The sequence below is a fragment of the Triplophysa rosa genome, linkage group LG4 (genome assembly GCF_024868665.1).
Source record: "Triplophysa rosa linkage group LG4, Trosa_1v2, whole genome shotgun sequence".
Lineage (NCBI taxonomy): Eukaryota > Metazoa > Chordata > Actinopteri > Cypriniformes > Nemacheilidae > Triplophysa > Triplophysa rosa.
Window position 1 is genome coordinate 16,987,847 of NC_079893.1, and position 18,323 is coordinate 17,006,169.

The 18,323-nt window shown below is 43.4% G+C and overlaps 1 protein-coding gene across 9 annotated transcripts in view; it reads right to left on the reverse strand.

Annotated features, from left to right (window-relative positions):
* nt5c2b (5'-nucleotidase, cytosolic IIb) overlaps positions 1–18,323 on the reverse strand; it is a 155,192-nt gene that overhangs the window by 94,411 nt on the left and 42,458 nt on the right. For all 9 annotated transcript variants that reach the window (XR_008962759.1, XR_008962757.1, XR_008962756.1 and 6 more), the window contains exons 4-6: positions 8,524–8,641; positions 8,302–8,397; positions 8,101–8,192 (exon numbers count right to left, since the gene is read on the reverse strand). Coding sequence is in view for 5 of the 9 variants with exons in the window: in XM_057330994.1 (XP_057186977.1) it covers positions 8,101–8,192; positions 8,302–8,397; positions 8,524–8,641 (306 nt within the window). In the remaining 4 variants the exon portion in view is untranslated. The remainder of the gene's footprint in view (positions 1–8,100; positions 8,193–8,301; positions 8,398–8,523; positions 8,642–18,323) is intronic.

The window sequence follows — 18,323 nt, forward strand, 5'->3', positions numbered from 1 at the left end:
TTAGTCTCCCTATTTAATGCCCTTGTGTTTGCTGTCCTGTGCTGACTCATTTTGCTTGTGACCTTGTTTTATGCTTGCTGAAAACTTACCATGTGGATTACCTTGTCTTGATGCCGTGTCTCCCTAGTTCTGTCTTTGGTTGTGTGCATGTAAGTTTAGTTATCCTGTTCCCTTGTTTTTGGCCCCCTCATGGGAAGTCTTGTTTTTGAAGTTTGTATTGTTTAGTGCAGTGGTCACCAACCCTGCTCCTGGAGATCGACCGTCCTGAAGATTTCAGCTTTAACCCCAATCAAACACACCTGAACTATCTAATCAAGGTGTTCAGGTTTGCTTGATTATTACAGACAGGTGTGCTGAAGCAGAGTTGGAGCTGCAGTCTGCAGGATGGTCGATCTCTAGGAGCAGGGTTGGTGACCACTGGTTTAGTGTATTTAGTGTATTGTGCGTTTCACCCCATCGTGGGTTTTTGTTTTGTGTGTGTGTGTGTATTATTAAAGTTTATGTTCCATCTTTACCGCTGCCTGCAATTGGGTTATCTACTCTCCCCGAACATTCCTAACAGCTCTTAACATGCTGATTATTAATATTATTAATATAATTAATGTTAAATGTAGATACATGACGTTATATAATCTGTCACAAACCTATATAGCAAACAGTAATCTGAGTGACAGCTAAAAATCCTTTATTAGGTTACTGTTGCATTTTCGTTTACTTAAGTGTTACAGTAAAAGTGTCCATTTATTTACCTGCTCTTGGTGTCTGCAGGACTTCATATGCGACGCGGGAGAAGCAGCGCTCATGGAGCGGAAAGGGTTAAAATGAAGCGCGTTTGGTGCTAAAGAAAGATATTAGAAGATATCGGCAAAAGAAAAAACATAAATGTGCCTGAGTGCGCATTGATGTGTACAGCTCAGTGATGTAGACGCGCTGCTCAATTTAAACTACAGAAATAGTCTGATGTTTTGATGGTTCATTATGTCTCGCGGTCCGGATGGACGAAGCCAAGCTGGGTGGTGACTGAACTTTTGCTGCTTGTCAGGGGCAGGGCGTGCGTCTTTTCTGTACTTAAGACTCGAATGCTGCCTTTTTCACCACCCTGGGAGCATTTAAAAACACAAATATTTGTATCTGCTTTTCAGGTGGTTGACGTGGCATATTTTCAGACACGCGCTCTCTGTATGGCGTTTATTCAGACCCAAAACTTACGCGCATGAAAACCACACACGCGAGCGTGATTTTTGTGCGCAGAACAGTTCCACGAGTGTAAACACACCCTCGCGAGAGCGCATTCATGCTCCGCGAGCGCGCAGAACCATATCCACGCACGGAAAAGAATCTTTGCGAGAGCGCATTTCTGCTCCGCGTGCAAAAACGCAGTCCGCGAGCAGAGGCTTTGAAGAGCAATTCTCTCTATGCTCTCGCAACTGCTCAACACTTGTTCACTCGTCGAGTTGACTTCTGAGACTTTTGAGGCGGAACAATGGCAGACTTCTCCGATCCTTTGATTGGTAACTTTTAACATGCACTCACCTACATGCAGTCATCCCCAGATTACCTGTCTTACTACCTGTCTTACCTAATGATTAGTGTATTACCTTGCCTTAGCTATGTGTTAGTATTTTAACAAGTGACATTTTGATCTCTTACATCTGTCAACAAAAATTATGCTTTATAATATAGTTAAACTTTCATTTCATGTATGACCTATTTAAAAAGAATACTATACGAATATAATTAAATGTCTCCTGTAGTCATTAAATTTGAGTTATCCAATAAAATTGGTAATGCAAAACAAATAAATTATTTAAATTACATTTTGGATAGTACATCATATTGTAATTTAGAATAACTTGTGCTTTGAGTTATACTGTTGAAGCCATTTATTAATGCTCATTTTATAACAATTTCATGAAAACTATTAACAATACACAAGCAATTATGAATACATACCGAAGTAACTTCCTGTTAAGATGCCAAAAATGTAGATCCAAAGCCAAGGGCATACATAACTGTAACCAATGTTTAAAAACTGAAAAAAGTATTCTGTTATGCCAAATGATGACGTTTCTGTACATAGGGTAAGATACAGGTCGGAGACTGTAGGTGAGTGCATGTTAAAAGTGACCAATCAAAGGATCAGAGAAGTCTGCCATTGTCCCGCCTCCAAAGTCTCAGAAGTCAGCTCGACGAGTGAGCAAGTGTTGAGCAGTTGCGAGAGCATAGAGAGAATTGTGCTCGCGCTCGTCAATGCCTCTGCTCGCGGACTGCGTTTTTGCACGCGGAACATAAATGCGCTCTCGCAAGGATTCTTTTCCGTGCGCTGATACTGTTCTGCGTGCTCGCGGAGCATAAATGCGCTCTTGCGAGGGTGTGTTTACACTCGTGGAACTGTTCTGTGAGCAAGTTTTGGGTCTGAATAAACAATATATGAGTGTGCTTACCTGTGAACATGTGTCTGTGTGTGTGCTCGGATCGGGGCAGAACTCGATACGGAGAGAAGAGGAGAATTGTAAATGTGCGACCATACACAGAAATGACATGCCACCGTGTTAATAAGATAAGTAACATAATGCGATTTAGTTTGTTTAAAAGGAATAGACATGTTCTATAGGAAAGGTAACCTTGAATGACTTCTCTTGTGATAAGGCGCTATATAGAAAATTAAATTAACTTGACCTTCAAGAGGGGCGGTACGCCCCCCTAAGGTAATGGTAGGGGAAACGTCTCGGGTTACTTGGCTGTAACCCTGTTCCCTGAAAAAGCGGGAACGAGATGCTGCGTTTCAAACGCTATGGGAGAACAGTCTTTGTTCGACCGGTTGTGAAGCACGTGTGTCAAACACGCCAACATTTTTTGGCTTTAAATAACCTCGGCAGGTGACGTGGCTGATTACACCAGCACCTGCAGGTTATAAATACGCGTGAAAGCGGACGCGTCTTCAGGTTCCAACTTTGTCTGAAAGGACGTCCGGGGACACCTACAGTGCGGCATTGAGGCGCAGCATCTCGTTCCCGCTTTTTCAGGGAACAGGGTTACAGCCAAGTAACCCGAGACGTTCCCTTTCAAAATGCTGCGTTTCAAACGCTATGGGAACGAGAATACCAACGCCGCCGCACTGGACGTGTCTGGACACCCCCAAGGTTGTGTGGTGTGTGTGCACAAGCCGAGAGGAGGTCTCAGACGTGAGTCTGGGATGTAGACTCCAGGACACTTGCGCCTGGAGTAGCATGGACATCCAGACTATAAAATCTCACAAATGTGTGCGGAGAGGACCAGCCCGCCGCATCACACACTTGCTGCAAGGGGACACCTCTTGTGAAGGCCATAGAAGATGAAATCCCCCTTGTTGAATGAGCTCTGACTCCTAGTGGTGAAGCTTGACCGCGCGCCTTGTAGGCCAGAGCAATAGCATCCCTCACCCAATGTGACATAGTCTGCTTGGTGGCCGCTGCCCCACGGTAGCGTCCCCCATAACATTTGAAAAGCTGCTCTGATATACGCCATTGGCTGGTGCGGTGGACATAATTTCGAAGAGCACGTACTGGACACAGTAAGTGTAATCGTTCCTGCTCCGACGACGCGAACGGCGGAGGGCAGAAAGCCTCAAGAACAACCGGATGCACGGTGGAGAACGGAACTTTAGGCAGATATCTCGGGTGAGGATGCAGAATAGCTTTGACCATCCCAGGGGCAAAAATTAAACAGGAGGGCGAGGTTGAGAGCGCCTGCAAATCTCCAATTCTCTTAGGAGAAGTGATTGCCGTTAGAAAAACCATCTTAAGGGTCAGAAGCCTGACAGGTGCAGACTCCATAGGTTCGAAAGGGGCGCCAACCAGACCCTCGAGCACTATAGCTAAGTCCAATGAAGGGACTGTCTGTCTAGAAGGAGGCCTCAGCCGCATCCCCTCACGAATAAAGCGGGCGACTAAAGGGTGTTTTCCCACAGAAACCCCATCAATCAGGGCATGGCTGGCCGAAATGGCGGCCACATAAACCCTGAGAATACCGGGGCTTGTTCCTGATGACAGTTTCTCTTGCAGAAACTCCAACAATGGAACAATCTGGCAGTGAATTGGGTCTGCATGGTGTGCCATGCACCATCTGTCAAAAACGCTCCATCTCAGGGCGTAGCTCCTTCTAGTGGAGGGAGCCCTAGCACTTAGAATAGTCTCTACTACATCGGGCGGAAGCCCAACACCTCTCAGCTGGTACCCTTCAGGGGCCAGACATGGAGATTCCAGAGCTCGGGACGGGGATGAAGTATTTTCCCGTGCCCTTGAGACAAGAGATCCCTTCTGACTGGGATCGCCCATGGCGAGTCGTCGAGGAGGGATACTAGGTCCGAGAACCAGACTCTGGTTGGCCAACGGGGAGCCACCAATAGGAGGCGAGACCCTTGTTGACGGACCTTCGCCAGGACTCCTGGGAGCAGAGCTATCGGAGGATATGCATAAAGTCGCAGTCTGGGCCACGCATGGGCCATCGCGTCCAGACCCAGAGGAGCTGGATGAGTCAGAGAGAAGTAGAAGGGACATTGCGCTGTCTCCTGCGTAGCAAAGAGGTCCACCTCTGCTTCGTAAAATCTTTTCCAGATTTGTCTTACTATCTCGGGGTGGAGTTTCCATTCCCCGTTCGTCACAGCTTGTCTGGACAGCAAGTCTGCTCCCACATTCATATGCCCCGGGATGTGAATCGCTCTGAGGGACAGGAATTTGCCCTCTGCCCAAGGCAGGATCTGCTGGGCCAATTTGTTCAGGTGGCGCGACCGCAGACCGCCCTGGTGATTTATGTACGAGACTACTGAAGTGTTGTCCGCCCGCACTAGGACATGGTAGCCTCGTAACTCCTGGAGGAAGTATTTCAGGGCCCGAAATACAGCCATCATCTTGAGGCAATTGATGTGCCAATCGAGAAGTTGACCTCTCCAGACCCCCTGGGCTGGACGGCCATCTAAGACCGCGCCCCAGCCCGTGAGGGAAGCGTCTGTCGTTAACATCTTGCGACGACAACACGGACCGAGAGTGGGACCTTAAGTCAGAAACCGAGGTCTGAACCACATAGAAAGGGTGCGAAGCCCCTGGCGCGTCACCCTTATCTGCCTCTGGGGGTTGGCCCTTGGATGAAACCCCCTGGCTCTGAGCCACAACTGAAACGGTCTCATATGCAGGAGGCCCAGAGGTATCACTGTGGAAGCCGCCGCCATGAGACCTAGAATTCTTTGAAAGTGATGAATAGTAACTTTCTGGCCTAGCCTGATGCTCCTCAGGGTGCTCAGGATGGATTCGACACGTGCTGGAGACAGCTGTGCCTGCATCGCAGTCGAGTCCCATATTATCCCTAAATACGTTGCATTTTGCGTAGGGGAGAGAACGCTCTTTGTCACGTTGAGTCTTAACCCGAGAGCTTTGAGATGAGCTAGGACGACATCCCGATGTCGAAGCGCTAGCTCTCGAGACTGAGCTAAAACCAGCCAGTCATCTATGTAATTCAAAATGCGGATGCCCTGGAGTCGCAGAGGAGCCAGAGCTGCATCCATGCATTTCGTGTATGTGCGGGAGAACCCGATACTGGTAAGCTTTGCCCCCGAAAGCGAACCTCAGGAATTTCCTGTTGTGGCAAGATCTGTATGTGAAAGTATGCATCTTTGAGATCGATAGTTACGAACCAGTCGTGTGACTGAATTTGAGAGACAATCATCTTGATTGTCAACATTTTGAATTTGTGCGTCTTCAGGTAGCGGTTTAATCCGCGAAGATCTAGAATCGGACGCAACCCCCCATCCCTCTTGGGAGCTAGAAAATACCGGCTGTAATAGCCTGTCTCTCTGTCGGGTAGGAGAACACATTCTATGGCTCCTTTGTCCAGCAGAGCTTGTAATTCTTGTGCCAACAGATGCGCTCGCTCGGGTTGCACGGAAGTTGGAACTACGCCGTTGAAACGCGGAGGGCGATATGCAAATTAAATCCTGTAGTCCTTGGCTACAGTCCTTTCTACCCATGGAGAGACCCTGCCAGCTTCTCTGAAAGGGGTATCAATGTTGACACTTCGACTTGTTGGGGGGATGCCAAATGTCCGACGTCCTGAGGTCTGGCAGGAGACGACAGAACATTTAGCATTCTTTTTGAAACCGCTAAGCCCCGAAACACCAGCGGAGATTGCAAAGCGGCCCTGTGAGGGTGCCCGAAGAGGAGCCTCTAATTTCTCTTGGAATTTTACGCACCCCTCCCCGGGGGGGCACACCCCCACAGTCCCGGGCACACATGTTTCAGGATCTCTTCTTCTTGGAAGCGATGAAGCGCCTCAGGTCCGGCCCTCCCGAGGCGGCCTGAGGGGCGTGGTGGGCCGCTCCCCTACCTCTGCGAGGGGGGGCGCGATTCGCCACACTCTCCCTGATGGCCTCGCGCCTCAGGTAGACCGGACCCACCCGAGACTGTGTGCCTGGTCAGGACTGGGGAACTGGTCCGGAGCGGGTGGCCGACACTCCGGACGCTTGAGCACGGTGGGGGAGATACCTCACGAACGCCTCCTCGTGGCGTCTCGCCTCCCGGAACCTGGTGACCACGGTGTTCACCGCGTCACCAAAGAGTCCGGAAGGCGAGATCGGGGCATCAAGGAGGAATGCTCGGTGACCAGTGCAGCCATAGAACGGCCGATGGCACGGGCCGTCTGCTTGGTAGCACGGAGAGATAAATCTGTGGCCCGGCGTAGCTCTGAAAACGCCGTCTCATCTATCACCCCGCCAGTGCTCACGTCATCAAGCAGATCAGCCTGGTACACCTGCAGAACCGCCATGGTGTGCAGTGCAAAGCCTTCCCCACCAGCGCAGATGTAACTCTGCAAGGCTTGGTGGGGAGATAAGGCTTTTTCAGGGACGACGCTGTCCCAGGGGAGAGATAGCTCGCGAGCGTCTCTTCCACACGGGGCACCGTCGTATACCCCCGTGGTTTCGCGCCAACGATAGTCGAATAAGCAGAAACAAGGGAAGCCTCGTCCTCCGCCGGCTCAGAAGAAGTGCCAGGGCGCGCTTCAGAAGCGGACACGAGGACGTCGCGGTTCGGCGAATGCACGGGAGAAATGGACGGATCCGTCTCCCGTGCCTCAGCAAGATCAAACCGCGAACCCCAGGATGAGGAAGAGGTGGCTCGGTCTCACTTAAAAAAGGCGAGCCGAGCACGGAGAACCCGGAAGTCAAAGACATCGCAGAGTTCGCACTCTCCCTCAAGTCCCAGGGCGGCATGATCAGCCCCCAAGCATTCAAAACAAAACTCATGCCTGTCGGCATCAGAGAGGATCCGCTCACAGGGAGGGACACATCTCCGATCCGAGTCAGACATGGTAAGATCTTTTCCTCTTATTTAACACTAGACTAAGTGACAAAAAGTGCTTAGACACTAGCGAAAAATTCTATTACTTGCAACTCTTGCAATAAACTTTATCAAATATATGAGGGAGACTTCTCCCTCACAACACAGACAAAGACACAACGCACACAAAGCGGTCCTTGAAGACAAAAGAACCTGAAGACGCGTCCGCTTTCACGCGTATTTATAACCTGCAGGTTCTGGTGTAATCAGCCACGTCACCTGCCGAGGTTATTTAAAGCCAAAAAATGTTGCCGTGTTTGACACACGTGCTTCACAACCGGTCGAACAAAGACTGTTCTCCCATAGCGTTTGAAACGCAGCATCGAGTGTAGCTTTTGAAAGGGAACACTGCATGTTAAAGGTATAGTTCACCCAAAAATGAAAATTCTGTCATTATTTGCGCAACCTAAAGTTGTTCCAAAACTGTGTAAATTCCGTTGTTCTGCTGAACTATCCCTTTAGGTCCATGTGTAAAATGGAACAATTAACAGCAATTCCCAACTTTAAAAAGGTGGTGCTATTATGGCCTTAAAATTAAAATCAAGTTTGTTTTTTAGTGATTATACACAACATTACAACAAAATGCTCTGCTGAAGGTGAAATAAAAAAGCTGAACTGAACACGCTTTGCATTTTAGGAATTTTGACACACATTAATATATAAAATAAGTCATTGTAAATGCGTGTGAGTGGCAGCCAGTGACAGGGATATGAGACGGTGACAAACTGCCTACCTGGAAGGTTAAAGAGTGTGTTAAGGATGTAGAAGCGTTCTGTATCATCACGCTGGATAAACTTGTTGGGGTAGAGCTCTCGGATGTCAGGTCTGGCAGGGAGCACAGGAACATTATGAGCACATACTCCACAGATTTAAGCAAAGATCAGTAACCAAGTCCATGCAGGCATAGATAGCTTGAGAGGGCAAGACTACTCACCCACGCAGAAAGTTAAAGCCGTGGACACAGACCAGGATGTTTCCATAAGCATCCACCTTCAGAAGGTTGCCATACATGGTGTCAAACACCAGACCTCTGTGAGACAGGATAAGAGGTTAAATGATTTTAATTATACTATACATATGTCTGGAAACATGTTTTTTTTAGTCTCTGTACTTATAGCTGCCTTAAGGGAATGGTCTAGCAAAATGAGTGTGTCACCTAGTAGGGAAAGTGGGGTCATATACGAATCCAAGCAGCTCCTGTGGGTAGCCAATAGAGACCAGTCGCTCCACAGTCAGATCAAAGCCCAGTGATTCGTATTCAGGTGATTTGTACACTACACAAAGAGATATCTTCAGTGAGGCATATTGAAAATCACAAACGAAATTAACAAATTAAACAGTTCCTGTTTAATATCCTGTATAGTGCAATACAATCTTTGCGTCTTATTCAGTTTTGAACATATCGCTGCCAAAGAGTATAGAAAACTAAGAGGCGAAGCTCAATAAAACATTTCAATGCAACACTCGCGCCCAGTAGGCCATTTTGGGGTGAAAGAGACTCGGCAGTCCAATATGTTGTTGCTGTCACGATGGCAATATCAGCTGCTTTTAAAAAATAAATTAAGCTGAAATCCAACCTGAATGATGACAATACATGAGGACAAAACCTTTGCTCTCAAGATACCATGCGAGTAATCAAGTATTAGCATAATAAACACTTTATTAATACCAATAAATTAAGGACATGCATCAGAAAAATTGGCAATGTTGAACAATAAATGGGTAGTTGACGAATAAATTGTGTGACATAGCAAAATGTAGAAAACAAACTGTTAATATTACATTATTTTACATTATTAATATTTATACTATAAAACAGTATAAGAGAGATTTTTCTTCAATGTTTTTTCCTACATTTTTGCTGTCACACCATAGGACAAATTTGCATATTAATCTGTCAAATACCCAAATTTTAATTGAAAAAGCTAATGTTTCATTATGGTATTTGAATGGAAACCCTTAGAATTGGAGTTCCTATTGTTTTTCAGCAGTAATGCATCCTTGCTAAAAAAAAAAAAAGAAACCCAATAGAAACCATCACAGAAATTCATGGTTACCATTATGAACCAATAGCTTTTTCCATTAAAACCCATTACAAAATTCCCTTTCTAGTGTGTTTTTAGTATTATTAAATAGTTGGATTCCACAACTGATAACATAAAACATATATAAGACAATACAACATTTACTGTAGGGGTCATAAAATTTACTGATGACTTGCTCTATTTTGTATGTCTGTGCTATTGTCCAGCTGGCATTTTCACCCCAAGATGGCGGCCGCGCTAACGAAGTGCCGACTCTTGGTATCTATACTCTTTGTTGCGCTGTCCTTCTGAAATCTCCCTAATTCGTGATTTAAAATTTTTGACATAAATCATTATGTTTGAATTATGAATTTCAAAAGACACTGTTTACTTCAGGCATTCCACAGTATCAGTGATTTACAAAGACATGAAAAACAATTCTGCCTTCAGTTTTTTTTTTGCAAATAGGAAAACACATTCACCTTTAACATTTCATCAGCTCATTCAATAACCTTGTGATTTCTGACACCAAATACATTTAGGCATAAAGGTCCCCAAAGACTGGAATAACTGTAAACAACCACCAAAATTAAGGTTCCAGATATTTGGCCTTCCATTTCCAGTAAATACAGACCAAAAATAAAACATAAAACCATGTCCACGGTGCAGTATGTATATTTTAAGACACTCTCTAGAATAGCACATGTGATACATGTACACAGTGTCCTTCCAGAAGGCAAGTGAAGGGTGCCAGGACATTCACATTACAAAGGTTTAGCAGGGCCCTATGTGTCCTCTGATGTAATCCAGTTTGAAACTGGACCCGCTTGGCTTCATAGATTTAAACCCAATTAGACCTCAAGCCTGTGCAGAGGGATTTAGGTGGCATGTCAACAACAAAAGGCATTCTGCAAGACTCTGAGCCCTGTATCTGCTGTTCCATGTCAATTCCAAACTGAAGGGGAAATTAAAATAAAACAGACACATACAGAACGACAACAGCTTCTGCAAAGCTAGAGGTGACAGAATTGTGTAATGACACATTTCGGCTCATGTTAAGGGTTGTTTTGGAAGAGCTGGGAATGCATAATGCTTGTTGTTAATGGAATGCTAGGTCAAAGGTTGGAAACCCAGAGAGATCTCTTTAGAAACATCGGAGTGCCTCTGGAAGAACTCCTGGGTCCCCTGCGAATAGAGTCTGGGATGTGTTTGACCAACACATGGTGTTTTGTAGGAATGCTTGTCTACAACAGGCTTCTGTTTGCTTGGGTAAAACCATTTCTTAAGCAAAGAACCCCTTGGTGGTGAGAGAGGAGCAAGGACCCAAGGACTTGGTTATGTGCAAAGTTAGCAGCAGAATAGCAATGTGTGTCACATAGACTTTTGAAGGGGAAGGTGGATAGAGATTCCCTACAGTTTAATGGCCAGAAGTGCACACTGTACACACAAAGGCAAGCAAACTCCAACAGAGTCACTAACTCAGGCCAGATTTCTTCACTCAAAATAGCGCAGTTGTATATAAACCCAACCCCTTTTCTCTCACTCTCTCTCCTCTTCACCTTTGTTCCATGAAGCTACAGCGAAACCTATTTTGAGCCTTTTTTCCCACTCAGTCACTCTTCCCATCATCACTCTTTGGTTAAATGCATATACCAGTGCTGACCTTGGACAATGTAGGCTCTGAGCTAGCATACTACTGCTAGGCTGAAAAAACAATGGTGTTCACTACATACTGTACATCATTATATGTGGCTTATATATATGTCAAGTAAAGTTTTAAGAGGGTCAAAGGTACAGTATTTGTCATATAAAATCAACATCATATGATATCTGTTGTTGATACTTCATGCATTTTTAATAATATGAGTAAAGAATTCCATAACCTGGGGGCATTAACACTAAATTACCTTCCAACTGCAGTGGACAGTCTTAACTTGTGAATGCTAAGAAGCCCCAAATCAGATGATCTAAGAGACCAAGTTGGTATATATGGGTGAATTAGGTCTTTGATTTTGAGCCTTTTTTTCCCACTCAGTCACTCTTCCCATCATCACTCTTTGGTTAACTGCATATATACAGGTGCTGGTCATATAATTAGAATATCATCAAAAAGTTGATTTATTTCACTAATTCCATTCAAAAAGTGAAACTTGTATATTATATTCATTCATTACACACAGACTGATATATTTCAAATGTTTATTTCTTTTAATTTGATGATTATAACTGACAACTAATGAAAATCCCAAATTCAGTATCTCAGAAAATTAGAATATTACTTAAGACCAATACAAAGAAAGGATTTTTAGAAATCTTGGCCAACTGAAAAGTATGAACATGAAAAGTATGAGCATGTACAGCACTCAATACTTAGTTGGGGCTCCTTTTGCCTGAATTACTGCAGCAATGCGGCGTGGCATGGAGTCGATCAGTCTGTGGCACTGCTCAGGTGTTATGAGAGCCCAGGTTGCTCTGATAGTGGCCTTCAGCTCTTCTGCATTGTTGGGTCTGGCATATCGCATCTTCCTCTTCACAATACCCCATAGATTTTCTATGGGGTTAAGGTCAGGCGAGTTTGCTGGCCAATTAAGAACAGGGATACCATGGTCCTTAAACCAGGTACTGGTAGCTTTGGCACTGTGTGCAGGTGCCAAGTCCTGTTGGAAAATGAAATCTGCATCTCCATAAAGTTGGTCAGCAGCAGGAAGCATCAGAAGCGTCTCGCCTGGGCTAAAGACAAAAAGGACTGGACTGCTGCTGAGTGGTCCAAAGTTATGTTCTCTGATGAAAGTAAATTTTGCATTTCCTTTGGAAATCAGGGTCCCAGAGTCTGGAGGAAGAGAGGAGAGGCACAGAATCCACGTTGCTTGAGGTCCAGTGTAAAGTTTCCACAGTCAGTGATGGTTTGGGGTGCCATGTCATCTGCTGGTGTTGGTCCACTGTGTTTTCTGAGGTCCAAGGTCAACGCAGCCGTATACCAGGAAGTTTTAGAGCACTTCATGCTTCCTGCTGCTGACCAACTTTATGGAGATGCAGATTTCATTTTCCAACAGGACTTGGCACCTGCACACAGTGCCAAAGCTACCAGTACCTGGTTTAAGGACCATGGTATCCCTGTTCTTAATTGGCCAGCAAACTCGCCTGACCTTAACCCCATAGAAAATCTATGGGGTATTGTGAAGAGGAAGATGCGATATGCCAGACCCAACAATGCAGAAGAGCTGAAGGCCACTATCAGAGCAACCTGGCCTCTCATAACACCTGAGCAGTGCCACAGACTGATCGACTCCATGCCACGCCGCATTGCTGCAGTAATTCAGGCAAAAGGAGTCCCAACTAAGTATTGAGTGCTGTACATGCTCATACTTTTCATGTTCATACTTTTCAGTTGGCCAAGATTTCTAAAAATCCTTTCTTTGTATTGGTCTTAAGTAATATTCTAATTTTCTGAGATACTGAATTTGGGATTTTCATTAGTTGTCAGTTATAATCATCAAATTAAAAGAAATAAACATTTGAAATATATCAGTCTGTGTGTAATGAATGAGTATAATATACAAGTTTCACTTTTTGAATGGAATTAGTGAAATAAATCAACTTTTTGATGATATTCTAATTATATGACCAGCACCTGTACGTATAGCCATGTGCAAGACTGTTCAAAGCCTTAAATGTCAACAGGAGAATCTTAAAGGGGTCATATGGCGTAAATACGTGTTTTTCTGTCTCTTTGGTGTGTTATAAGTTGCCCATGCATGTATTAGACATGTAAAATTGCTAAAATTAAAGTGTCGGAACAAAAGATGCATTCTATCTAAAAGCGAATGCGAACCCAGACCTGCTTGAAACGCCTCATGTAACCACACCCCAACGAATCTACGTCACTTCGTAACATGATTTGACTTAAGACCGCCCAAACCTAAACGCAAGTGAGGTGGGCGTACTTGTAAATCTCATTGTATCTTTGCCACTGCAGCCATGTCATGGAGACGCTGTGTGTTTCGTTGCGAAAAGAAAGACTCTTTGTTTGCCATGCCAAAAGATGAGTAAAAACGAATGGTTACATTTTATTTACAACACTGTTCCAGAAAAGTACAATCCGAATGTTCAAGTGTGTGCAGCGCATTTCACCGAAGATTGCTATACGAACCTGGGAGAGAGATTAAGACCGGCTGTGCACCAAAGCTTTGGTTAAAAAATGGAGCCATTCCAACCATTAAAACTTTGCTGGCGCTTCAGATTCGCAACCTGTAAGTATATTTTTATTGTAAAAGACTTTGTTACAGACTAACGCGAGTTGAGTTTGTCGTGTGTTTGTGATCTGCAAATGCATACACGCGCGCAACGTGAAAAAAGACAACATAAGTCCTAATAATCAGTAATAATGTTCCCACTAGAGGCAACAAATGTTGTGTTTATAATGTCTTTTTATATTTAGTATTTATTTTGGGTTTATTGTTTTTGTTGAGTCACGACGAGACGTAGCGTGACACTGGTTGATCAAGAAGGGCCAAAGCGCTCGTGTTATTTATACCATTCCCTGCTGTAATGCGAGCTTGTTTCTATCTCACACAAACTCTGTATGATGTACAGTATATGGTTGTTAACATCATATTTTTTTAATAAAACCTTACCAATCCTTTACATCCTGCTCAAGTTGCGCTGGCAAAGGTGATGTATCGGCTTGATCATCTTAATTTTCCGTATCAGATTCGGGCTTGAATTGATATAAGGAAGTACCGATGACATTTTAGCACCTGTCAGTACAATTGTGTGGGAACATGATGTTCCGAATATGGAAAGAGGCGTTACATTTCCGTGAAACGCTTGCAGTATTCGACCAATCACTACGCACTGGTTAACTGGCCAATCATAGCATACCTCGCTTTTCAAAGCGATGAGCTTTGTAAAAAATCAGCGCGTTTTAGAGAGGCGGGACAAAGAGGAGATACAAACATGCACGGTATGTGGAAAATACAGCGTTTTTTAACCTTAAATCGTGTATACACATTGCATTCCATCTAAAACAAACAATAATATTAGTTTTAGCCCTGTCATATGACCCCATTAAACTGAATGTGTGAGGAAATAGGTTGCCAGTGAAGACTGTGTAGAAGTAGAGTAATGCGAGCACTGCACATGGTCAAGGTAAGTTCCCTAGCAGCAGCATTCTGGACATACTGCAACATTTTAATATGTTTCCCTGGCAAACCAATAAACAGACCATTGCAATAATCTAGCAGTGTTGTAATTAGAGCATGCACTAGGGTTTCTGTATCAACCAGATTAAGAGAAAAGCAAAGAAGTGCAATATTGCGCAGGTGATTAAAATAACTTTTAACCACTGCAGCAATATGTGAGCTGAGTGAAAGAGATGTGTCAATCAGGACACCTAGATTTCGAACAGAGGTTGAAGGTTCAAGAAGAGCCCCATCAATGTCAAAGCAGCGGATCCAATCAGCATTATTTCAGTTTTACTACTATTTAATTTAAGGAAATTTAGCAACATCCAGTGTTTGATTTCAGCGATGCAATCCGTAAGTGTAGCAGGCAAAGTTGATTTTTCAGAGACAGAGGTTAATTAAATCTGGATATCATCAGAATAGAGATGAAAATGTGCACCGTATTTATGAATCACGTCACCTAGTGGCTGTATATAGATAATGAAAAATAATGGACCGCGAACAGATACCTGTGAAACACCTTGAGTGAGTGAAACAGTGGCAGACCTTTAGCCTTACATGGCAACAAAGTATTTTCTATCGTTGAGATATGATTTGAACCAAGAAAGAACAGTGCCCTTGATACCAAGTTCTGATAGACGAGAAATGAGGTCACGTTAACCGAAAATTCTCTGTCATTGGTGGATTTTTATACCAGTGACGGATAAATATGAAGGCTGTCCGTCATTTTGACGGATTACAATGAGGGCAGTTTGTAATTCCCCTTTTTTGTCGAGTTGGTAGCATCCAATCATTTCCTTTCATCGGAACACGATCATAGGGACGCTATGTTTCCCATTCATTACTCATAAACGCCTCGTCCATTCAGGAAAACCCACGCGGGATCTGCGGAGACTCGCGGTGCGGAGCCAGGGGCGTGTATAATCAAGACGGCTATAACGGCCCACCACCATCTAATTAGTTTCGCCGTAGTTTCAAAATGAACTGAAAATCTTTTCGCACTTTTTATAACACAGCGAGCTCTAACCTTGTTTGTTGCGTTGTTTTTGGATCTGATTCTGCAAAGCCTGCATCTGTCATTCAATAAGACCCTCTCGTCGTGTGCACTCATACACACACAGGCGCGCACAAACCAGTGGTATGGTGTTTACAGACTGTTTTCCTTAAGAGAGCGATAGCAACTAGCATCATTTTGGATAAACCTTAACTTTCAGTGAGTGGAAAAAAAGTCTCCCTGCGTCTTCTCCTTTCATGACCTAACAGCAGCATAAAGTAACTTGTAAGTGAATAAATTAATTATTACAAAACAGCATGTATAAACACCTGTCCTTGTTACTGACTGCACATGAACATTTGTCTGTAATTATTATTTTATGTCTGAAAACAGAAACATTAAATATGTAAACGACTTCGGCTTTATTTGGCTGTATTAAAATACAGTAAGTTCAAAGTACACATGTACGTCGCGATGACGTCACAAACATGCTAATTGGCATGTAATATCACCTTGCACCATGGTGACAGATTTTTTATCAGCCTGTCCGTCATGAAAAAGGCTCTGTGACAGACAGTATCAAATGCTGAACTTAAGTCTAGTAAAATTAAGGTTGTACACCCAGAATCCATATCATTCATTACACGAACAAGTGCTGTTTCTATGCTGTGCGATGGGCGAAAGCCAGACTGGAAAGGTTCAAAGAAATCATTTGCACTTATAAGGCTGGGCGGTATGACGGAATATTACGTTACCCCGGAATAAAATGTCAACTGTAAGAGATTTTTCTATTCCGTGTATTCTGGGGAATGTAAATAAGTAGGTGTGGTTAACTCAGCACTCTGCAAATTGGGCATTATTCTGGAATGAATTAATCCACCCATAACAAATTAATGTATCAAATATTCGTTTGTCCTTCTTTCAGTCTGTAGTTTTGTGATCCGCTCCAGTCCGGCGCTTTCTCTCTTACCCGCAGTGCTCCTGCAGGGATCTGCGTGTGCATATAAAAAGCTCATTCTCACCACATATTTCAGAAGTCAGATCGCTTTGTAAAAATGTTAATAGTTTTAATAAAGTTTAACTTTAGGCGAGCCGCGGCAAAACTTGTGTTGAAATGCAAACACATCCATTTTCTCACGTAGGGTTGCACCCGCCAGTTTTTTTCTGTGTTGTGTGACAAAATTAATTAAATACATGCCCAAAAGCCAATCTGTATTTTGGTGCTGCAAACTGTTTTACATCTCAGCGGTCCAGCGGTGGACCTCAATGTCAACATAAGGTGGCCAATTAAATGTAAGGCGGCGGGAGTTACTGTTTAGAGAGCCGAGCAGTGACCAATCAAATCAAAGAAGACTAGGGATGTAATGGTATCAACATTTCACGATACGATAGTACCTCGATAAGAAGACTACGATACGATATTTATTGAATTTTGTGCAGGAAAAAAACAAAACAAATGAAGACTTGGAAAAATGTGGCATAAGTGTTTATTAAACTATGACTGAACAAAGATCACATTTATTATTTTTAGATTAGGTAATTTTAAAGTGCAAAGAACAGTAATATAATAGCATTTTTAGCAAAATTAATAACATGAAAATTGAGAACATGAAACATGAAAAAATTAAAATGAAAAAACCTGAAAAAGAGTTGTTTGTCAAGTTTTAACAACTCACAACCAGTCAGGTACTCGCCTCATTCACTGCTTCACTCACACACTCACCTCATTCACTGCTTCACTCACTGCTATTTTTGTTTTTCCTCGTATCATCATGAAACTTTTCGGGGTGATGTAACAAATGGCTCTTCATATTAGTCGTATTCCCCGAATTGTACTTCACCGCAGTCTGGCAGTGTCTGCATATTGTTTTTTGTCTGTCCGTCACCTTTTCTCGTTTCTTGTTACAGGAAAACCGAAATGCTTCCACACATGCGATTTATAATTCGCTTTAGCTTCAACCAGAGGTGGGCGGAATGGCCAAAAATCTATTTCAAGGAATGAGTAATTTTATTTCACGGAAACGATATATTTCATGAAACAATCTCCCATTATAATTCTATATTTTATACCTCATTTTTCTTAGATTGATTTAACTAATTTATTTATTACAGTTCATTTAAATGCTCACCACAGTTAAAATGTAGGTAAGTTATGAAAATGTACTAAAGATATCAAATTAAGTTCTGATAATCAGATGTATTATTTATTCATATTTATCTTCTGGCTATATCATATGTATACAGTAGGAAGATAGACAACATATATAACAATAAAGTATGAATATGCACAAACAATGAGAGTACAGTATATGACTAAACTGGTGTTCGTGGGGTCTGTACTGTAGGTCTTTATCGCTCTTCACTCTCTATTAGATGAGCACTTTTAGTGTGTTGCGACTCTCTGTCTTTAGGTTTGTTTATTCTCGGGCTTGTTTTTGCACTGCGAGTCTCTGGTGACTCCTCACGCGTCTCCCAAAACTGGAGGTAGAAGCGCGTCACATCAAAGCGCTCACACGCTCGCAAGCATCATCGCGCATTTCAACGCAAGTTTCACCTTGGCTCGCCTGAAGTTAAACTTTATAAAACTATCAACAGCTTTTCAAAACAACCTGACTTCTGAAATACGTGCTGAGAATGAGCTTTTTTAAATGCTGGCGCAGATCCCTGCATGAGCACTGCGGGTGAGAGAAGCGCCGGACTGGAGCGGATCACTAAACTACAGACTGAAAGAAGGTCAAAAGAATGTTTGATACGT